The sequence below is a fragment of the Pempheris klunzingeri genome, chromosome 4 (assembly GCF_042242105.1).
Source record: "Pempheris klunzingeri isolate RE-2024b chromosome 4, fPemKlu1.hap1, whole genome shotgun sequence".
Classification (NCBI taxonomy): Eukaryota; Metazoa; Chordata; class Actinopteri; order Acropomatiformes; family Pempheridae; genus Pempheris; species Pempheris klunzingeri.
Genome location: NC_092015.1, coordinates 7,063,590 through 7,084,217, shown reverse-complemented (window position 1 = coordinate 7,084,217; position 20,628 = coordinate 7,063,590). Strand labels below are relative to the sequence as shown.

At 40.5% G+C, this 20,628-nt stretch overlaps 2 protein-coding genes across 2 annotated transcripts in view; one reads left to right on the top strand and one right to left on the bottom strand.

Moving 5' to 3' along the window:
* nbeab (neurobeachin b) overlaps positions 1-20,628 on the top strand; it is a 191,559-nt gene that overhangs the window by 130,750 nt on the left and 40,181 nt on the right. The window contains exon 40 of the mRNA XM_070828730.1: positions 4,041-4,177. Coding sequence (XP_070684831.1) covers positions 4,041-4,177 — 137 coding nt within the window. The remainder of the gene's footprint in view (positions 1-4,040; positions 4,178-20,628) is intronic.
* Positions 4,863-7,191, bottom strand: mab21l1 (mab-21-like 1). The gene has a single exon (XM_070829475.1). The coding sequence runs from the start codon at positions 6,798-6,800 to the stop codon at positions 5,721-5,723; it is 1,080 nt and encodes a 359-aa protein (XP_070685576.1). The 5' UTR covers positions 6,801-7,191; the 3' UTR covers positions 4,863-5,720.

Genomic DNA, 20,628 nt, shown 5'->3' with positions numbered 1-20,628 from the left:
TTGAATTTTGAGTGTATATCAAGAATGCTGCACGACGTACTTGCCAATAAAGCCAAATCTCCACTTAACACCTCATGCAAATAATTGGTGTTTTAAATGAGCAAGGTCTGTTACTGGTTTGATGCCTAAATGATATGTGCTTTTTAGTTTGATATAAAGTAATATTTAGCCTTGGCCGTCATCAATTCCAAGAACATTTCTTACATTCCAGCTACAAGGATTATAAAGCAGTAAAGGTTTGTCCTCTGATGGCGAGATGCCTGACCATTGTTGCTGACAGTTGTTGTCAATAGCTGTTGTTGTATTTTGGATTATTGACTACTTTAGATGATGCAAAGGAACATTCACCGTTCTAGAGCTGTGTATACATTTTTAGCTCTTTGACTGACGTGCTGTATTAAAAAAATTGTTTCATTTTCCTATTCTCATAGAATTTACTAAAACTAGCTGGATTGTCTTAGAAAAATAACAAAACTGAACAGGACAAATGTAGAGTGTTCATGTTTTGGTAATGGAATTGCAATAATAGTGTCACAGGTTTGACTGCATAGTCACTCCATCTGTTATGCTTCCCAAAAGTCTTTACTAAACCTGTAGGATCTGAGCTTCTACTTCTAACAGTAACAAATAGAATGACTGTGTGTAATGGATTCACTCCAGGTACAAATTGGGATAGAAATTATATGAAAAAAGAGGCTCTTTGACTTTCTCAGACATGTAAATAATAACATCAGTTTCATAAACCTGTCTACATTACCTAGTTATCATGGCTTAGTATATGAAGCTCGGGCTTAACCAGAGCACTGCTGAGCAGTGAAATCTCAACTAAGATCCCAGATACATATCTCAGAGGAGGAGGGTAGCCCCTCCTCTTTGTCCCAGGGCCAGCAGACAGCCAAACACTCAGTGTCTGTCAGATGAACCCTGCACTGTCCAATCAAAAGAGCAAGGCAAGGGCTAAAATACAACTAGAGTGAATTCTCCTGACAAAACTGATAACAACCTTGTACAAAATAGATTGAACATTTGTGATACATTTATTGTTTGTTAGCTGAACCAAACTTTGAAGGTGGAAAAGTGCTGGGATTTAAGAATATATCTATATTCTTGTATTTTCTTATTGTTATTTTTTATGCTGAATCAAACTTGAATTCATGTTTTAACCAATAGGGGAGCTCCCTTACTCACAACATTTGGGTAATGTTTTTACCAGGATGTACTGTCTGTGTTTGGACTGTATCTAATCTCAGGCATGAACAGCCTTAATGAGAGATCTGGGACGAGATCCTTGTCAACAACAGTGCTCCTCCTGCCAGCCTTTGGGTCACTGCCTGCTGCTGCTGCTGCTGCCAAAGGGGCGGCGCCTGCACTCAAGGGCCCAGGCAGCCTTGGTTGTTGAATTTATGATGAGTTTTGTTCCCCCACAAACATTGGAAATGCTGTCTGTACTTGCACTGGCATTAAATGAGCCTTTTTGTATGCTCAATTTGTAACCAAAACCAGATAAAATAGAAAATTAAGATAAGCATGTGAGAGGAAGGAAGAGGGGCGTCTGTGCCTTACAAGGCTACAAACATGTTTATATAAGAGTAAAACCAACAACATTTCTGAATTTGTAATTTCAGAAAAAAGTGAGAGGAATATAGGATGTTATTCTGCTTTTTGCATAACCAAGTATCCCAAGTTTCTATTTTTTTCTTTAATTCAAAGGTCTACAAGTATTTTCTTAATATAAACAGAATATGTGTGACATCAAAAAGAAAATGTTCAAACAACACTGGAAAGTTGTATTATTTATGTTTAGTATTTATGGATTTTTCTGTATAAGGGAATTTAATTATTGTATGCTGCAGCCTTAATAAATAGTCTGTATATATATCCAGGCATTTACATGCAAATGTTATATGTTGAAAAATGAATACATGCTGTGAAAACAGTGGGAAGAAATGATAATTGCGTCAGTGACTCAATTGAGTCAAGGCACTGTGGCTTAGATACTCTTACTCCCCATGAGCAATGGATGCTATGGCTTAATGTAGATTATAATGGCTGCAGCTGTGTGTGCATGTCTGAATCTACTATAAGTCAACACGTACAGTGAATGATAGTGCTCAGGTGTGCATGTAACCCACTTTCACATGAATTTCTCTCATAATGTACAATATAAAAGCACTCTGCCTTATCAAACACTGCAGTCCAGAGGATGGACTGTGGGTAATAATAAACTCATCCTCTCAGCACTTCTCCCAAACTCCCACCACACCAAAATACCAAAATGAGACTTCTCATCACTTCATTAAATCGGCCTGTCATTTAACAAATATTTATATTTTCATTGGAAAAAAGAGCCAACAGCTGGCCAATCCAAGCTTTAGTCTATATACACCACTCATCCTGTGTAACTTGCCCTTAATTTCATTATTCTCCTGTAAACATTTTAATACCATATAGCCTAATTATGGAAGGATCCCTGAGGGGATTACTGCCTAATCCTCTTCCTCCCCATGAGCAATGGATGCTGCGGCTTAATGCTTCAGGCATTGTGTCTCTCTCTCAGTGTAGCCCTTTAGGGCTGCAATACAATGCATTGGCCCTAAAAATGTTATTTCTAGTAAGAGGTGAATGGGCTCTTTGGGCTGGAGTGAACATAAAAGCAATTTCCTTTTATTGCACTTGAAACAATTTATGTCCCATAAATGAACTGATACTACTACTAATAATATTAATAATATTCACATCCACTTTTTAACTGCATGCAATTTCATTTTTTTTTCATTTTTTTTTCTCTTGTTTTGATTTTCTCTTCTTTTTTATAAATACACTCAACGTTCCTTAAAACGCAGTAAAAACAGGCTGAGGTCACTGCTAGTATTTGCTCTTCCTATGAAGCTTGTAAGCAGCGTGTAGCGCCCTGGCTGATAGCATCAGCAGATAGGATCGCCGTTAATGGACCCGAGCAACGCTGAGAAAAAAATCCAGCGAGGGCTGTTCAGACTGTTCAGACTGTGCAGCCTGCAAGAGCGATGAAGGGGCGCTCTGGGAGTTGAGACCCAAATCCACTTGTATTCCTGTAACACTATCGGCCATAATTGGCTGGAGAACGCAGATTAAGATTGATGAGACATTAAAGTGGCTCTTTGGAGTTTAAGGGATCGATAAATATCCTGATTTCGAGAGCTTTCGTTTGAGGGCAGACAAATCACTGTAACGGTGCTCCACAGCGACACTGATCTGAGAACATGGAGGATGAAGCAGAGGAAGAGAGGGAGGGAGGGAGGAGACTGAAATAAAGATGTGATCACTATCAGCTGGCAGGGTCACATCACACCTTAAAAGTCTGGACAGATATTTGGACTTGAGAACAAGATCGTGCTTTTATTGTTTCCCTACATGGCTTAGTGCGTATTTGAGTGTAAAAGAGCAGCTTTTTTTTTTTTTTCATTCTTCGAAATCCACTAATAGGCCGCCCCTGTTAAAGCAGCCCTGAATGTCATGACATGAAGTTGTATTGTGCACCTATACTATCAATACGTTATTATACTAAGATCATGTGAAGGAAAAAAGAAATGTTTTATTTTAATTGATTTAACTTCATGAAAACTTCATAGTGGTGGTTCTTTGCGTTATGAGCCGGACAGATCATAAAACCTTTTTTTTTTTAAAAAAAAAAAAAACAGTGCATCACTGGTTTATAAACAGGTACAAATGGGTGCAATGTTAAAGACCTGTCGATCTACCTTAAGGCCTTAGATCTACTATGTTATGCGCATATACGGACTTGTGCAATTCGCGCGTTTGGTAATAAAACGAAGACTCCCGGTGCTGACATAATGCATAATATCTGACTGGATTACAATATTCCTTTTAAAATTCCCTGATGTGTGTAAACGCACAGTGTATACACACACAGGCTGGCACGGTGGCACCTCCTGTGATCAGTTCTACACAATAAACCACAGCCTCGCTTTATTTAACATTATGTTTTTTTATATATATTTCATATAGGCTACTAATACTAATGCCCCCTCCACCCTCTGCAGGCCCAGTGGTCCTGAGCAGCCCGGCCCAGCTTGTTGCCCCCGTCCTGGTGGCCCGGGGGACTCTGTCCATCACCACCACTGAAATCTACTTCGAGGTGGACGAGGATGACCCTGCCTTCAAAAGGGTCGACCCAAAGGTAAGTAACCTGCAAGCAAGTGCGCAGTCCAGGTTTAAAGCGGGCAGCTTGGCTTCCGACATGTTTCTCACCTCTTTTTTTTCATTGTAATTGGTCGACAGGAATTAAACATGAACTATATTTTAAATTCACAATTGTTGTTCGGCTTTATATAAAGAGAGAACGCGGATTTGCGCAGGTGATGCTTTCAGAGAGCTGCGCCGCTTTGTCTTGCTTTTTTTTGTGTTATATCGTTTTTTGCTCAAAACTTTGTTGTAAAACATGGTTGATTTCCGTTTTGTGTTTTTCAGTTCGCTGTGTTATTTATGCATCTTTTTTTTTTTTTTTTTTTTTTAAATCATATGATGACCACTGAGGCCTACTGTTCGTGCAGGGTCAGCCATCAAACAGCCGTGACACTTTATCCACCAAATGTTAAAACATTTACGCGCGGATTTCTTGCACAGTGAGGTTACGTTTTAAAAAATCCCAAACTGGTCAGCTGTATTTCAGATCTGTTTAAATTAATTCCCTAGTTTCCTGCTTAATGTGTCAAATTCATCTATGTAGAGACCCCGGAATTAAAGATTCCATTATATTTGCATGGTATGAGGTCTGCTGTCAGCACATTTAATAAAACCATAATGCGACACAAATATAAAACAGCTCGTTTTATTAGCTCTTTAAATTAGATCAAAGACAGAAATTAAAAAATAAGATCACAGATGTTATAATCCAGTGTATTTCAAGTGCATTTTTTCAATTAAACTGTAATATATATACTATATATATGTTATCATTTTCATTTTTTTTTATCATGTTGGCCTAAGCATGGTAGAGAAAAACAACAACCAAAGAAAATGTTCGAGTACTTTAAATAATAATTCAAGTAAATTGTTGGAATGTTTTCAATGTAACAAATGTCGTACGCCTACCATCACAATGTAAACTTTCAAAAAATTAGACAATGTCCATTGAAACAGATGAATCAGACTACCACTGATGCAAGTATAAATTAATAACGTTTCTACCAGATAAAGAAAAAGTTCAGAAGTAGATTTAAACAGGTGGATCCTATTTACGTGTCACAGAACAACATTCACAATTTCAGACCACTTGAATCACAATCTATGAATGTATTTACAGTATAAAATGTACAGATGTGTGTTTTTATTTTTATTTTTTTTCAAAGTCTGTCACGGGGCTTTATTTTAAAGCATTTTAGAAAATGTAGGATTTAGGCAACCGTGTGGCACGGAGAGAAAAGACACCACTGCTAAGGTGGCCTGCTGGATTAATGGTAGCCAATAATTTAGACTCGCTCCTAAAGGTTGACACCGCTAAAAGGTGCACGGGGATAAATGGCAAACTAAACCGCCTGTCATAAAGAAAGGAACTTAAAACAGACGAGGCCAAAACATAGTGAACATCAGTGGACAGCCACATTTCACAAGACTTTGCAAGTTGGTTGGCTTTTTTTTTTCTTTCCTGTCCGTTTATGTGCTCGTTAGGCCTCCTTACCGCACATTTTAAGACGAGGTGAACTAACTATTTTTTTTTTACCTCAGAGTTTCTCCAAACTTTTGGGGTTGGTCAGTATTTCTCTTGCCAGTCGCCAAGTCTGTTTGGCCGCGTTCTCTAGAGCAGAGTGAGGTTTTCCTTGAAACAGGTCTAAATTAGGCAGGAAATAATGCGGGCACCTTCTGCACTGCAAACATGAAATGAGCTGCAATAGTATCCCGTTCAGGCGATCGCCGAGGCAGTTCTCATCCCAGTCCGACTCCCTGGGATGCTTCTCACACTCGTAGGAAACCAAAGTTTTCATGTGGTAGTTGTTCAGCGGTTGTCCGGGCAGTTCGAGGTGACGGTCGCGTAAGGTTTTGAGGACTGACAAGCATTTCTTCCTGCATCCGCCCAGGATGAGCCGGTTCTCGGCCTCGGCGAACTGCAAGACCCAGGCGTCGCTCTCTGCTGAGCTCTGCTTGCCGTTCAGGGAGTAGCACTCTTTGGATAAAAGATTGAAACCTTCCGCTTTGACTTCTGCCACTCGGTTAGGTCCCGGCCAGGGGATGTGAGGGAGAGGCCAGTGCGCAGCGCTTCGTGGCCAGATCCCAGTGCACTTGAAAGCCGGCGTGATTTGCACCACATATCTGTCTCTAATGCGCAACTTCACCTCACTTGTGTCAGCGACCATTTTGACAACATCTCTGTAGCTGCATTTATCCACTGCCTGCGCCACCAGTGTCTGAAATCTCGACCGGATCTTGCGCGCCGAGAGGTAACCGGAGGCTGTGATGAATTCTACCCAGAGAGACATGCTTCTCTTGCGGCCGTCGCTGAGCTTGAGCACGGCGCAGCCCGGGAGAGATCCGTCATCCACAAAGTTGAATACTCCCATCTGATTCAGATAGAGCACAACCTCGAACTCGGTGGGTGAAATGACCTCCAGTCCCTCGAAACGATTATCCATCTCGCTGAGAGAGCTAATGAAGCGGGGCTCCTGCACCTCGACCTCCTTCAGGACATCCGATACCACCTTGCACACCTCCCGGATGGTCTTGGAGATGGCTGCTTTTCGAGACTGACATTTCTCGTTGTAGTATTTGTTGAGGTGATACACCAATTTTGCCTGGGCGGCTATCATATTAGGGCAGAGATCCGGGTTATACACCGGAGTCTCGCAATAAGCCGAGGGATCCAACGCGGCTGTTTGTACGGGAGCCAATTTTAGAGAAGAAAGAAAGCTATTTAAAAAGAAAAAAAATGTCTATTTATAAGACAATTATTAAAAGCTGTGCTCAGAGCACATGCGTAACAATCGGATCACAACATTCACAGCAGTTGTACCGTAAACTGCATTGAAGTGCTCGAAGCAAGTCCTCGAATTTATCAGGATGACCTGATTAAAAGTCCATTTCAACCTCGTGAGGTTCAGTAGCTGGAAAAAGCCTTTTGGTTTTGCTCTGATCACTGTGCCAGTTCGGAGTCCGCGTAATTGCGCAGAGTGAAGTGTGCCCTCCTGACGCAGACGCCCGGTGTTGCTGTGTTTTACAACAGGGAGACACACACACTCTTTATTATAAGGGAGGAGTTGAAACCAAGATGTCCAATCGCTGTTCGATGCGTCACCGTTTCCCAGTTTATCGAAAACAAATTCATCCCCGGGTGTTATATACAAGTAAAAAGTACAGGTAGTTGTAGTATATCGAGGAGCGGAAGTACACCTACGCATGTGGAGGGAAGGGGGAAAAAACAGCATTTTCACTGCGTTACGTTGCTTTTTCTTGGACGCTATTTGCTGCTTTTTAGTCAGCTATATTCAGTCATATAGGAAACAGTAGGTGGATTTAGAATCGTTAAAGTATTTATGTGTTCCGATAATAAAACATTTAAATTTGGCATATTTAAATCTTTTTTTCTCCAGTGGACCGGATTTCATTTCTTCTATAAAACACACCAGATGAACTAGAATCAGATTGGAGAGTTTCTACGCAAAATAGAGTTGTACTGTAGAGATGAGGTTTGGGTTATTAGTGCCTTTTGTTTTTGAAGCTATATATGAATGAAATCATCATGAATTAGTTTATTTATTAGAGGTTTCCGGCTTAGTTAAATTCATCAGTATGGTGAGGTGATCGCTCTTTATATTCAGGTTTGTGATATAATTTGACGCTTTACACGTCGTGACTGTGATACATAAGAGAGTTTATATCTCCAGCTTGTGTTTTATCATGCGGATTGAGCAGGCGCTTTTATTTTTGCTCTTTTACTGTGCGGGAACAGCCTGCAATGCAATTCGCGCCACTATTTTTCAGTCATCTGATGAATGTATATTGTAGGACTACAAAAATGTAACAGCTGTGTTTGCTCAAAAAAATGTAAAGTATAGAAACCTTTTTATTAATCTGCCAAATGATTGAAGAATGAGTAAAGATTGATTGTGCTTTTTTAATTATTATTTTATAATGAAAATGTTTGCACTATTGAAATTATGATTTTCGTTTTCATAAATGCCAGTAATCAAAATTAATTATTAATTTGAGGAGACTAATATACATTGGCATTCTGCAGCCTGTAATTGGAAATCATTATTTTTTTTCTTCAACAACAATATTAAAAAAAAGCAGCAGCAATAGTAGAATAAGATGCATAGATTTAAATGTAGAAATAAGACTAAGAAAATAAAATACAGGAGTTGATAATAATTCTAACAATTAAGGTTGACATTGTTGACCGTATAATGTAAAGCCCAATGATGTCTTAGTGTGTTGTTTTTAGGCAGAACTATATTGGTCTGATGCAGTGATTCACAATAAAGAGATCTTGCATCCACGCCAAACCCTCTCTGGCTCTCATCATTGCACTGGCACTCCATTTCACAAGGTACAGTGCATGCTTTGAAGAGGACTTCAAAAAGAGAATGCTGCACAGATCAGATAAGGAACACAAAGGCATTTACACTCATCTCTGCACTAGTCAGAGCTGCATAAGACCAGACATTATGAGGGCAAAGCGCCGCACGTCAGCTCTGACTCTCACTACATGGATGCGGCTGAGCAGGAGGTGGCGTGTGAGGGAAGGACCCTGATGGATAGGTGACTCCCATTATCATCACAGTCTGTCATGGACACACTGCCAGTAGCTTCTTGGCAAGCCCCAGTCATAATTTCACTCTGTTACCAGGCAGAAATGACAGATATGGAGTAGCATCATCCACTAAATGTAATAGTGGGATGATAAAGTTCTATTGAAAGGTTGATTCTGATATTGAATAATAAGATTGGCTCTTTATTTTAGTTTTTGTCACATTAAGGCTTAATTATATTTCATTACCAAAAGTTTGTATCCTCACCAGCATATTTCTGGAGGATATGGAGGACATTTTGGAAGGTCTTCATGTGGTGAGAGGTAGCTAAAAGCCTCTTTCCCTCTCAGGCTTTGATACTCCTTTCTCTCACTCTCTCCCACTGTCTGTGTCCCAGCAGGTACTTGCCTTTTATTGAAACCAGACAAGCCTCACTTTCCGGGCTATCATGCTCCAAGTCAGATACCTCAGAATCCAGTTGCACCTCTCTAGGTTGTGCTCCAGCCTTTGGCCATCCGTATGCGTGATAGAAGGGGGGGATTTTCATTGAGATTATCACCTCTTAATCTAAAGCATGTGGCTGCACAGATCTCACAGTAACTCAACCTGCTCTGTAGTCCCATGACTCCAGCAGTTGTCAGGTCTAGCCAAGGACAATCCAATCTTCTTACCCATATCTTTACTATTACAACATTGCTAGCTTTGTTGCTTCATTCGCCATCCCGCAAGGCTATTGAAGGCCCTTCAACGTGATATATCGGTCTGTGATTCCAGCACAGGCCTATTTCTGACCCAGCAAAATGCATGCACGATTGTGTAAATCAATACAATGTCTCCTACTTCCCCTAATTTTGCACAAGCATGTGACCCTGTTTTGAAGGCCTCTTTGTTTTCAGAGCATGCCTCTACACTTATTCATTTTTTTCCTCCATTTTTCTTTTTCCTTTCTTCCAGTAAGACTGATCGTCCTGTTAACATGTCCGGGCACAAGGTCAATGGTGCTTGTCTGATGGCTGAAATTGCCCTTTGATGACACCACTCATGCTTTGAGTTACTTGAAACGATATTCTCCTGATTGTGGTGAAAGTCATTTAATGTATGTTGCTTCATGCAGTATTTATACACATAAGTAATATTCATGTATTAAACAAACACATTTTATATTGTGCATTTTTAATTGTATGTACAAAGCGGTATGTGTCCTCAAGCATAAAAAAAAAAGAAAAGAAAAAGTGAGTCTCCAGAGGAGACATGTAAAACCAATGCTCCACAAAGATGAATGTCTGTTGGCTAATTTTGACCAACACTATCCTCTGTGACTTGGCTCCAGTTTCAATTTTCAGTATTACCTCATGACTATTAACAAAATAGTGAATGATGTTATGTAAGTATAGCATTTAGCTGATTTTAAGCTGGATCAAGACCTTTATGACCAGAACCCTTCTGACTGGCGTCATAATTATAGTTGATGTTTTATTATTTTCATAATCCTATTACACAAGAACAAACAGGGTCTGCCATATGTGTTTTCCATTAATTTCTGGGGTCATTTAGTTTTGAAAGAGAGAATCTCAAGTGATTTAAAAGGAGTTTACCAGCTAGCTCCCAAACTAATATGCAGATTAGTCAAAGTAGACTTAATAGGATGACATATTTCTATATAAATCAGATTAAAAGCAGTGACACTTCAGAGAAGTGACATCAACACTGGCTCTCAAACTGTGAGGAATAATACATTTTAATCTCATGGGATAGCCACTCACGTTGACACATTTTCTATAATTTTATTTGTCACAAATGAAATTGTTATTGGAATTTTTTAATAACAGAGCATTATTATTCCAAGCAATATGGTGTCTCTGTAGGAGGCCAGTTAATTTTTGGGCCTGGAGCTTCACTGAGGACCCCCTCCGGATTGTGTCCATTCATTTGTCTTATTCTCTGCTGTGTATTAGCAGCCTCCTTTGGAGAAGTCAGAAAGCTGGACCACATTATCCATAGGCTCTCAGAGACCCTTTAGTGATCAACTCAACCATATCCATAGTAAACACACACACCCAGACAGAGAAATCACCAAACTTATCAGAATGATGGAAATTTTGAGAAAACCTAGAGGTGAAGAAAAGTGTAAATTATGAAACTTAATTGATTGTCTCAGCTTCATTTGGCCCTTCACCCCTCCCCTCTGCAATATGGTACGCTTGTCAGCCTTTGTGATAAATTACATGCATGTATTTGCATGAATTTAGCATAAATATAATTCAGTTTTGTTTGCCAAAATAACGATCCAGAAAATGTGTGGTTTGCTTCACAAAAGGAAAGAACAGGCTTACATTGTGTTCAGTGCACTTTCTTCTTGCACAGGTTATGCAGTTGGCAGTTGAGTGCAGTGAAAGTGCTGGTGCAGTGATTTCCACTCGTCGTATTAGCACACAGTTTAAGCATTGTATTTTGTTGTACATAACAATAAGAATGGAGCAGGATTGTGTCTGGTTTATTATTTAATAATTCAGCATGTTTTTTTTCCTACGGTTTTCAACAAATCGGTAGGGTTTAGGTTGCTGTAAAAGAACTGACTACTTCATTTGTTAACATGCATTTAAATTTAGTTTTATTTTACTTATCAAAGAAAATTATATGTCTGACTTCCATCTTGTCTGTCGTAAAAGGCAGCCATTCAGCAGCAGCATCAGTAGTGTGATTAATCTTAATATCTGTGAGATGTCTACCATCCCATCTAAAGGTGGGTGCTGTAATCATCTGCCCACTGACCCCATGATGCTCATCTACAGTCCCCTTTGCAGCCCTCGTGTCTTATAAGTAATTTCAAATCTTAGATGAACTGAACACAGTTCTCTCCCACATGTCATGTGATCGACGAGTGGGAGTACACGGAAGCACAAAACAAAGGGAATGGAAGGAATCGGTGGCATATTCTTGGTTTGGGGCTGTTGGTAATCAAATGCTGCTGGTGAGGCCTGTGATGAAATTAGGCAATGTCGCCTAAATAAGGGATGAAGGGTTCATAATTGCCAGTCCTAGAGATCTGAGGTGCCGGGTGCCAACTGTCAGAGCAGGGCTAATGATGACAAATGTCTCTCTATGTAGATTGCTGCAGCAGCACGGGTGTGCAGCTGAGAAAGAACAAGAAAAGAAAACTGCAGAGGGCCTAATAAGAGAAAGCCTGTGTGCACATATTTAATGACCTACATGGAAACAAACCTCCCTAACTGATGGGCTGCTTTTGAAAGTACTCAAGCTTGATGCTGTTTAAAGCTACCATTAAATGGAGGAGTCCCATACAGTACCTTTGACTGATATTAATAGTCATTAATCTCTGTGACTACGAGGAACCACTGCGATATGCTGCTTTAACTAATGCAACAAACAAGAAACGGAAACTACAATTAATGAATTGCAAGCTTGTCAAGTTGATTTAACAATAAAAATATGTCGTGTTGGAAAAGTTAGCTCTATTTTAGGCAAACAATCCATCAAGTCTGGAGGAGAGGACATGGTTCAGCGTTGTCTTTGTGTGTAGTTGTCCTCATTAGCTTTTATAAAGTTGATATTTTGGCCGCTATGGCAAGATGGCAGTGTTGTAAAAAGAGAACTGGCCTCTTAGCTCTGTGGCTCATGTTCAAAATAACAAGCTGTTTCTGGTTAACATAGCTAAACTGTTGTTGGTTAACATGGCTTTAAAAAAAAGTTTCTGTGTCTTAAAAGTGTGCTTGATTTTAACTACCTTTGTAGCAGAGGTCCATAAATCTGATTTCACTTACTGTGACGTAAAGCTCACGCTAATAAAAGAGCAAACCCAGAGTGTTGCATGGCCAGATTTCCCCAATTTGTTGCATGAATGGCTTTTGAAAGGGGTCCCTCTTTGTACAAAGGGAGTCTCGTCTTTGTTTGGTTTCGCCCCATCTGTGTCATCTGGTGGTCTGTGCAAGAGGGTGGTGTCTCAGGGTGCTCCCCAGCGGCGATGCCAGTTGTTTTATGGACTCGGTGGAGTGGTGCTGGGAGTTCATAAGTTGGCTGGCCCATTGTGTGCTGAGCCCAGCTGACACGTGTGAATTGACTCCAACATATTGACAGATCATTTCCATTAATGAATCGGAGGAGTCTGCCTTGTTTCACTCTGTGATTTATGCCCTTGCTTCATCATCCTCTGAGCTCAGGGTTAACTAAAAGCCCCCTGAACGACTCAGCCACAAATTGCTGGATGAATGCAGTTTGCTTTGTTCCACACTTTTATGTATAGGTGGTTATATCTTAAAATTTAAGCATTTTATGTCTTACATTTTAAGATGCACATAGTTTGTAAATTATATATAAAATGTATATGTTTTATATCAAAGGTTTTTACTATTTGTCTAACATATCAAAATGTCTATCGTTAGACTAGTCAGAATTATGTTTTTATCTAATATGATATTTTGATTAAAATATCAATCATTGTTAGCCACAAATTATTTTTGAATGCAATTCTGCACATTAAAACATTAAAACAGCCTATGAAGAATAACCAAGTGATGTGCAGTTGGCTAATAACGAGCCACCCTAGACAACAAGTTTACATTTATCAAAGAACTGTTTTCTGTCTGGATGGGTGGCCTGTTTCTTGATTTGATATTGTGCTGCTTTTGTTTGTAACCGCTGGTGTCTCATCAGCTCGGCCCTGATCCTCCATGGCTACCATCCAGCTTGTTCAAAGCAACAGCCACACACTGCTGATAGCACTGGCCTCAGCCTGCCCTGTCACCCCCACCACTGCTGCCACATGGAAGGCACATTTGCTCGCCACCATTTTATGCCGCTGTCACCCTCCCTTCAAGAGTGAGGGGAAAGAGGGGAGGTGAAAAGGAAAGGAGGGAAAGAGGGAGGCTCACCCTGAGCGGATGCTAGACAAAGATGGCAGCAGAGACATTTTGTCTACTTTCATTAGTTCTGGTGGTGGTGAGCTGTGCTGAATATTAGCCTGTTACTGGCAAAGCCACACATTGTGGAGCACAGACGGAGAGCATGTCACAATCAAATCTACCCCACCTCATTTCCATCTTTCTCTCTAAAAAAGAGGGACATATGGGGTAGGATGCCAATTGCTTATTTTATATGGTAATTAACATCCCTCAAACCGGGTTATGTGGTAGGTGTGTCTCAACCGTGACAAAGTGCATCTCACAAATTTACATATATATTCCCAGTAAGGTAAAATATTTTAAGATCGTACCGGACTACAAACGCTAATAAAACAAATGTGCTATCTTTCATTAATAAATGAATGAACTTTGCTGGCCCTTACTCATAAATTCACTGCCATAGTTTTGTTGTGACACTGTCACATTCAGCTAAACTCAGAACCATACTAAATCACTGCTGTCATTTCCTTGAGTATCTTCTATCTGGTATCTGTCAGCTTAAATTGGGGCCCTACCTAAACCCATCCACACACTGTCCACGTGTGTGTTTGTGTGTGTGAAGTTGAGTAGGCTGTGTGATATGCTTATGATGAACTTGATTGTTAGATTGTTTGCTGTTGTTTGTGATCAGCATGACATAATCACCCAAAACTGCCTTTTGAATTTCTGCCAAAACACAGATGCTTCATCTGGTTTTCTATTCTCCAGCCTCCATCTGACTCCTTTGTTTACCCAAATAACAACATTCACACAGCGAGTTCCTGATTGGTGCTAACCCTGGTGTGTGTGTGTGTGTGTGTGTGTGTGTGTGGAGATGTATCTGAGTTTTGTTTTGTCCTGCTGGGCTTTCATCTGTTGGATTCATTATAGTAGTCATCTCGCTGGTAGAGAAGCTCAGGAGACTGGCTCCCCATGAAAGAGTCATGATGGACGAAGAAGTGCTGATGTGCAGGTTCCTGCCTCCAGGCTTTCACCTGCTCAGGAACAGCCTCAAGGCAAAAAGAACCAGGCTGCTCCGACCAGCCAATGAAAGGCTGAAGAGCTAAAGTCAGACTTTCTTGGTGGTGCTCGCTGTGAACTGGGGCCTTGAAATTGTTGGTGAAATGAAAAGAAAAAGTAAACTAATTACCAAGTGTTTTTTTTTTTTTTTCCTGAATCTCTTTCTAATGATGGAAAAAAACTAAAAAGTCAAAATGGTGGATGAAAGCACCAAAAAAAATTGGATAAAGTTGTGCCGTTCTACCTTGTTAAATTTCAAACGATTTTATTAGAGTGTCAATTCTGTGGTCTTGGCAGGACTTGGGAGGTGTCTGAGCAGGGAATGCGGCTGCAGGGTGAGAGCATGTCGGCTGTTGACACCATCTAACGAAGGGAGGATTAGGAGTTTACAGAGGCAGTAATATGATAGGTCAAAAAGAGGAGGCACTCCTCCACAGCACTTGGCTCTGTAATGAATGATTGACTGGAAAAGGAGAAGCTGCCACTCGCTGGCTGAGTGCTCATCTTGACGCCTGCCGCACCGCTCCACGGCTCCCCTTGATCACGTTTCGCTGCTCCCTTCTCATCTAAGGCACCAGTCTGCAGGGAAAAGCTGCTTTTCCCTCTTATTTTTCTCCCTAATTTACACATTTAAGACATTTTTGTTTGCTTATTTGCAATTCCTTTTTTTGTCAGTGAGCCTCTCTCTATCAGTCCTACTTCCAGTCCTGAAACCAGCCCCCCCACCACCCATCTCACACACACACACACACACACACACACACACACACACACACACACACACACACACACACACACACACGTAGACACTTCACTTGCAACCCTCCCTTTCTATTCTGTTTGCCTTGAGGCAGTGAACTAATTTCAGGTTCCGTAATTGCGGTGTGTTGTACACCTGTCTGCTATTAATTCTCCCCTGTCTCTCATTCTCTCCCTTAATGAGATATTATTGTAATTATTGTCATTATGCTATTTTCTGTAATGATCTTGATTGGTGTTGTTGTTATGGCACTATTTATTCTCTGTAATTGCTCTAAATGTGTTGAGAACTGCAGTGCAAGCACCGATAAGTCTAACGCTGTGGTTATGAGTGAACTCAGTCCCTCATTCACTTATCAGCTGACCTCAGAGTTCCAGCTTAGTGCAGAGTTTGTCTTGGATATGGAGAAGAGAGCTGAGCAGCGTGGTCACCACTGAATAGGGCCCTGCTTGTAGCCATTTTAAGACCATTACAACATTGAAAGGCTACACAATGGCCAGCGCTAGGCTTTGTTTCAGCCTGTCACTTGCACCCTGTGAAAATCAAATAGTGCTTTGCCTTAAAAGAAAAGGTGAAAAAGGTTTTGCCTATACTCCCATTTTTGGAGAATCTGGTTGTGTTTTGAAAAGGGGAAAAGTTTTCAGTGACTTGATTTTGAATGTTATTGTTGAAGAGGCAAACTACTGGAAGGAATGCTAAAGAAAATCTCAGCTGAATGAACGATGTTGAAATTTTTTTCTTAGCAGCTCTCAATCCAATTAGGAGTTTAATAAGGGTCATGCATAGGGACTTCACGCTGCAGGTTGGTTTCTTTTGGGTGTTTTTGGGGAGTAGGATGGGCCTGACTGAAGGCCGCGCTCTTTAATGTGTAGTGAAGCTTCTTGTGCCCTGGTGAGTCATTGAAACTGTCTGGGGAGACCAGATGATCTTTTCCGTTATTCTGAAGGCAAGGCCAATGGCTAATCTGACACTGTGGTTAGAGTGGTTTCTCAGGTGGTACCAATTACCTGATCCCTCACAAACCTTTGTGCCTACCCTGATGATGATGCTCCTCTGGTGTTGCCTCATTATTTAAGTCAACACAATGCAGCTCCTAATTGCACATTTCATTTACCCCTTGTTTTCAGTTTTACTATCTTACTTGAAAAGCTGTAACCATTCTGTAAAACTGGAATGTGAGTAAAAGTGCAGAAAGGCCATATAGGTCTTTAAAGAGGCCTTAGATGATCTTTAATCTCTCCCTATGAGAGGGAAAGTGGGTAGGAGGGCCCTGGACTGGACACGTCCAGCCTTTGTGGGTTTGTTCACATGCTGGGGAGCTTTGAGTGTCTGACAGCCGTTTAACTCCACACGACCTGGTTCTCAAGTGCCATCGTTTGGGTGCTCTTGAATCCTGTTAGGAGCCATAATTACAATTCATGCACTCCCTGTGCTTCTTTGAAGAGGCACTGAGAGAGAAAAGAGGGGTGCAGGGAGCCTGAGAGACCCCTAGCAATGCTGGCCCTTCATCAGTGTTGAAACGCTCTCAGAGGCTTTGAGTAAACTGCCTGAATACTGTGGCCTGCATCTCCAAAGTGTGATATACAGACTCACAAAATAATAAACAATTGGGTTGTAGGCAAATGTGGGTTATAGCAAATGTACAATGTGTAAACAAGTAAATATTGTCTTTTATTTCCCATTGTCAGGGCAGGGTTTCTAGCGCAAATGGAAATATATATTTTTCATGACACTGTTTATAAGATTCCCCTTCTTTCAAGTCTGCAAACAACTTGTGAGTTGAAGTGCGAGTGAAGTGAAGCACATTCTATGACTTTCAAAGTAAAAAGAGGAGAAAGGGTGAGCATAATGCCTAATAGGTGCTTTAGTAATTTCTGAGTTTTCATAGCTTAATCCGTTCTGAAAAGCTCAGGAGAAGAAAGGCTGCAAATGGCCCTCAGTATTAATTTGATGTGACTTCTGTACAATAAGGGCTGTGGATCCCAGAAGCCTATTTTCAAGCTTACCTTCTTTCATCATCCTCAGCCCTTGGAACTTTTGCCTAAATGTTTCATGAAACCAAGGCTGTAAGCCTCTTTGGTATTCTGTCTTTATAACGCCTGGTTTAAGACTATTATTACACATGTTCAAGGCAGAGGAGCACATACAAACAGTGAAGCTGCCTCTCCTTTGTGTGAAACTCAAATTGATTTGGTACAATAGGGAGAGCACTTGTATTAAAACACACATATTCTATGGCTCATTTCCCCCCTTTCATTTTGGAGTTTTGCAAATGCAAATGAGGGTCTATTTCCCTCCTTCTTTTTTACAAACACGTATTCTTTCTGGTTTTCTGAGCATATCAGCTCACTTTTAAAGCAGATGAAATTATATATTGTTTGTTATAAATATTAATCATGGATTTCGACACGCCATTTCCTCAGAAAAACAATAGTGTGACCAAACCACACACAAAAACAGTGCCTCATTCCTCAGATTTCATCCTGATATTTTTCTAAGATTAAAGTGAAATTAGAATGAAATTTTGCACTGTTGTTGTCAGTATGTGGAGACTCCTACCCTCATCGGCATGTGTGAAAAACTACTTTATGATCTCTGGGACTGTAAGATTCATAAAAGTCTTCATTTTGTTTTTCTTTCCCTGCAGAAAGATAAAGCAGGCAAAGGATTTGGATTTGTTATCAAAGAATCTTGTGATGATGTGCCTCAGGAAAATGCAGGCTGTATCTCACAGCTTTCTCCGCTGTGGATGCTTCTTAACTCATGCTCTCCCATCATGAAAATAATGTAAAGGGTATAGCCACATGTTTGTAGTTTTATAATTTCAAGAAACAAAGAGTCTACTTTCTTTCTTGTGCATGTTTTGTTTAAACCGAATGGGCGGAAACCAGCTAGGGACACACTGGGTGGGTCAGCGACCCTGGAGAAAACAGCTTGCATTAATATGGTCTAATCCAATGTAATTAGTCAAATTACAGCATGCCAAGCAGCTTGTCAAGGACCGTCGGCTTTGGCAGGCACACAAGATGGCCTGGAGTCCCCCTGGACAGCAAAAAGACCTCAAAAGATCTGCAAAGCCACCCTACTGCACTTACTTTTACTCCTCTCAGTCCATTTTCTAATTCTCTCCCATCTTTCTTTCTTGATGAAAATGATGAGAGCTCTTTCAGCCATGCTACGACGTTTTCACCTTTTCTGAGTTGCCTCGCATACCCCCAGGCTACTAGTTTGGCTTTCTGCCTGCTTGCTATGGTGGATCAAAATGATATGAGGATTCATAGCATGGGCTACAGAAAGTCAGAGTAATTATATCAGTGCTGCACTCCTCCTACGTGATTTTATGAGAGAGAGTCAAATGCACGCTAACTAGCGCTGCTAAGAACCATAGACATGGTTAAGACACTTCCTCGTGTCGTAGGATTAGCATTGGTAAAAAGATTTAAACTATATAATTACATGAGGATAAAGTACAAATTATCTAGTGCTCTCAACAGCCAGATTATCATACCCTGCAAGCCCCGTTCAGCCCCAAGGGGTGAGCCTGGATGACAAAAGGCCCTCATTAGCATAAATTTACAAGCGCTCTCGTTCAGAGAAGCCGATAAGAACCTGTTCCACCTTTGCTTTGGCCCTGAATGGCTTGTTGTGCTTTTGGCAATGACAGATAAGTCAGGGTAATTCTACTTTATGCCTGAAAAAATGATGCTCCAGATTCTGGCTGCATCCCGAAGGTGTCACCCATGATAATCCTCAAAGAGCGTCCAGCAGAAAGGGGGCTGTGTGTTTTCCAGATGATATACTGCGAATGACAGAAAGAATTATACGAAGGAGGACAAATCTGTAACATATTATTAAGCAATTCCCAGTGAATAACGGGGATAAAAGGATAATGGATGAGGGTGTCGTTATTACCTTGGTGCTGAGGGAAGCGCCAAAGCAAAGGTAGAAAGACAAGATTAATTGAGGACGAGTGAGGCGCTCATTGCTCATCAGGCCCTCTCGTCTAACCACTTGCTCTTTCTGTCCCTCTTCTCCTCTGTCTCTCCGCCTCTCCATCCTTGTTTCATTCTTTCTCTTCTTCTCTGTCTTTCTCTGAGCCTGTCCCACTCACCACCAAAAAAAAAAACAAAAAAAAAAAACTTGGATTTAAAGCGATCAGCTTGGCACTCTCAGTGGCAGCCAGAGGAAGCTGGTACCCAGGCCTGGAAGATTTCAGTCATCTTAATGCTGACAAGTCCCTGAAAAAGTCCCATTAGGAAAAGCTTGCTGAAAAGACCCCATACCAAATGACTGCATCCCTTCTCTCAAGCTCCTTAGTGAAGGCATCCTCAAGCTGTTTATCTGGATGATGTGTACACTAAGTGTGTTCGTGTGTGTGTGTGTGTGTGTGTGAATGCTGCTGTGGGTAGGTCAGCACTTGAGCTTGTTCATACGTATGTTTAAATTTTTGTTGTCTTCCTTTCTTTCTTTGTTTACTCGTAAGATATCATTTATTTGCAAGACATTAAGTTACTACTTACAAGGAGGAGACAAAATAATCTACATTTCATGAAAAAACATTTTAATGTAAATCACATTGCTACAGAGGTGAGTGATAGAGACCTGGATGGTAGTTTGTAGCATTTGTCTGTAAAGGAAGTGTGAGATCTGTACTCTGATATCAATTTTTTCTCTAAAACATAGAGCTAACTAACTGAGCCTCAATGAGGCCAAACAGTATGTGGTTGTAGTAGTAGGTGTTCCTAAACTGTAGGTGGTTGGTTAATAAAAAGCAAAATAATTTTATTGTTATGATTTCACTGGTAATGACCTCAAAAGGTAAGTGTTTTTCAGCATGTGGTTGTTGTGTTTTTATCATTTTATATTTTTCTACCCACTATATTTTTGCTATGTCTATTAACAGGTTTCTGCATATTGTGCACTGGTCTTAGGAAGGTTAACGGCACAAACATGTTCTTGTAATCAGCTCCGGCGTCAAGCATCCAAAAAGGTTGTGGGTGAATACACAAGTAAATATAGTTACCTGTGTTAAATATGAGAAATAACATAAAATGTGCCTGTATAAGTACATGTTGATCATAAGATAACATTATAAAATATGTATTGTCCTACTGCAGTTGTATATACTACACTGTGTATATCAGTAAGGTCATAAAAGAATGGCATTTTATATTTTGGATTGTTTCTTCTAACCTCCCAGAAATCTTCT

Coding starts and splice junctions, on each gene's coding strand:
- mab21l1 (XM_070829475.1), bottom strand. CDS start 6,800: ATGATAGCCGCCCAGGCAAAATTGGTGTATCACCTCAACAAATACTAC.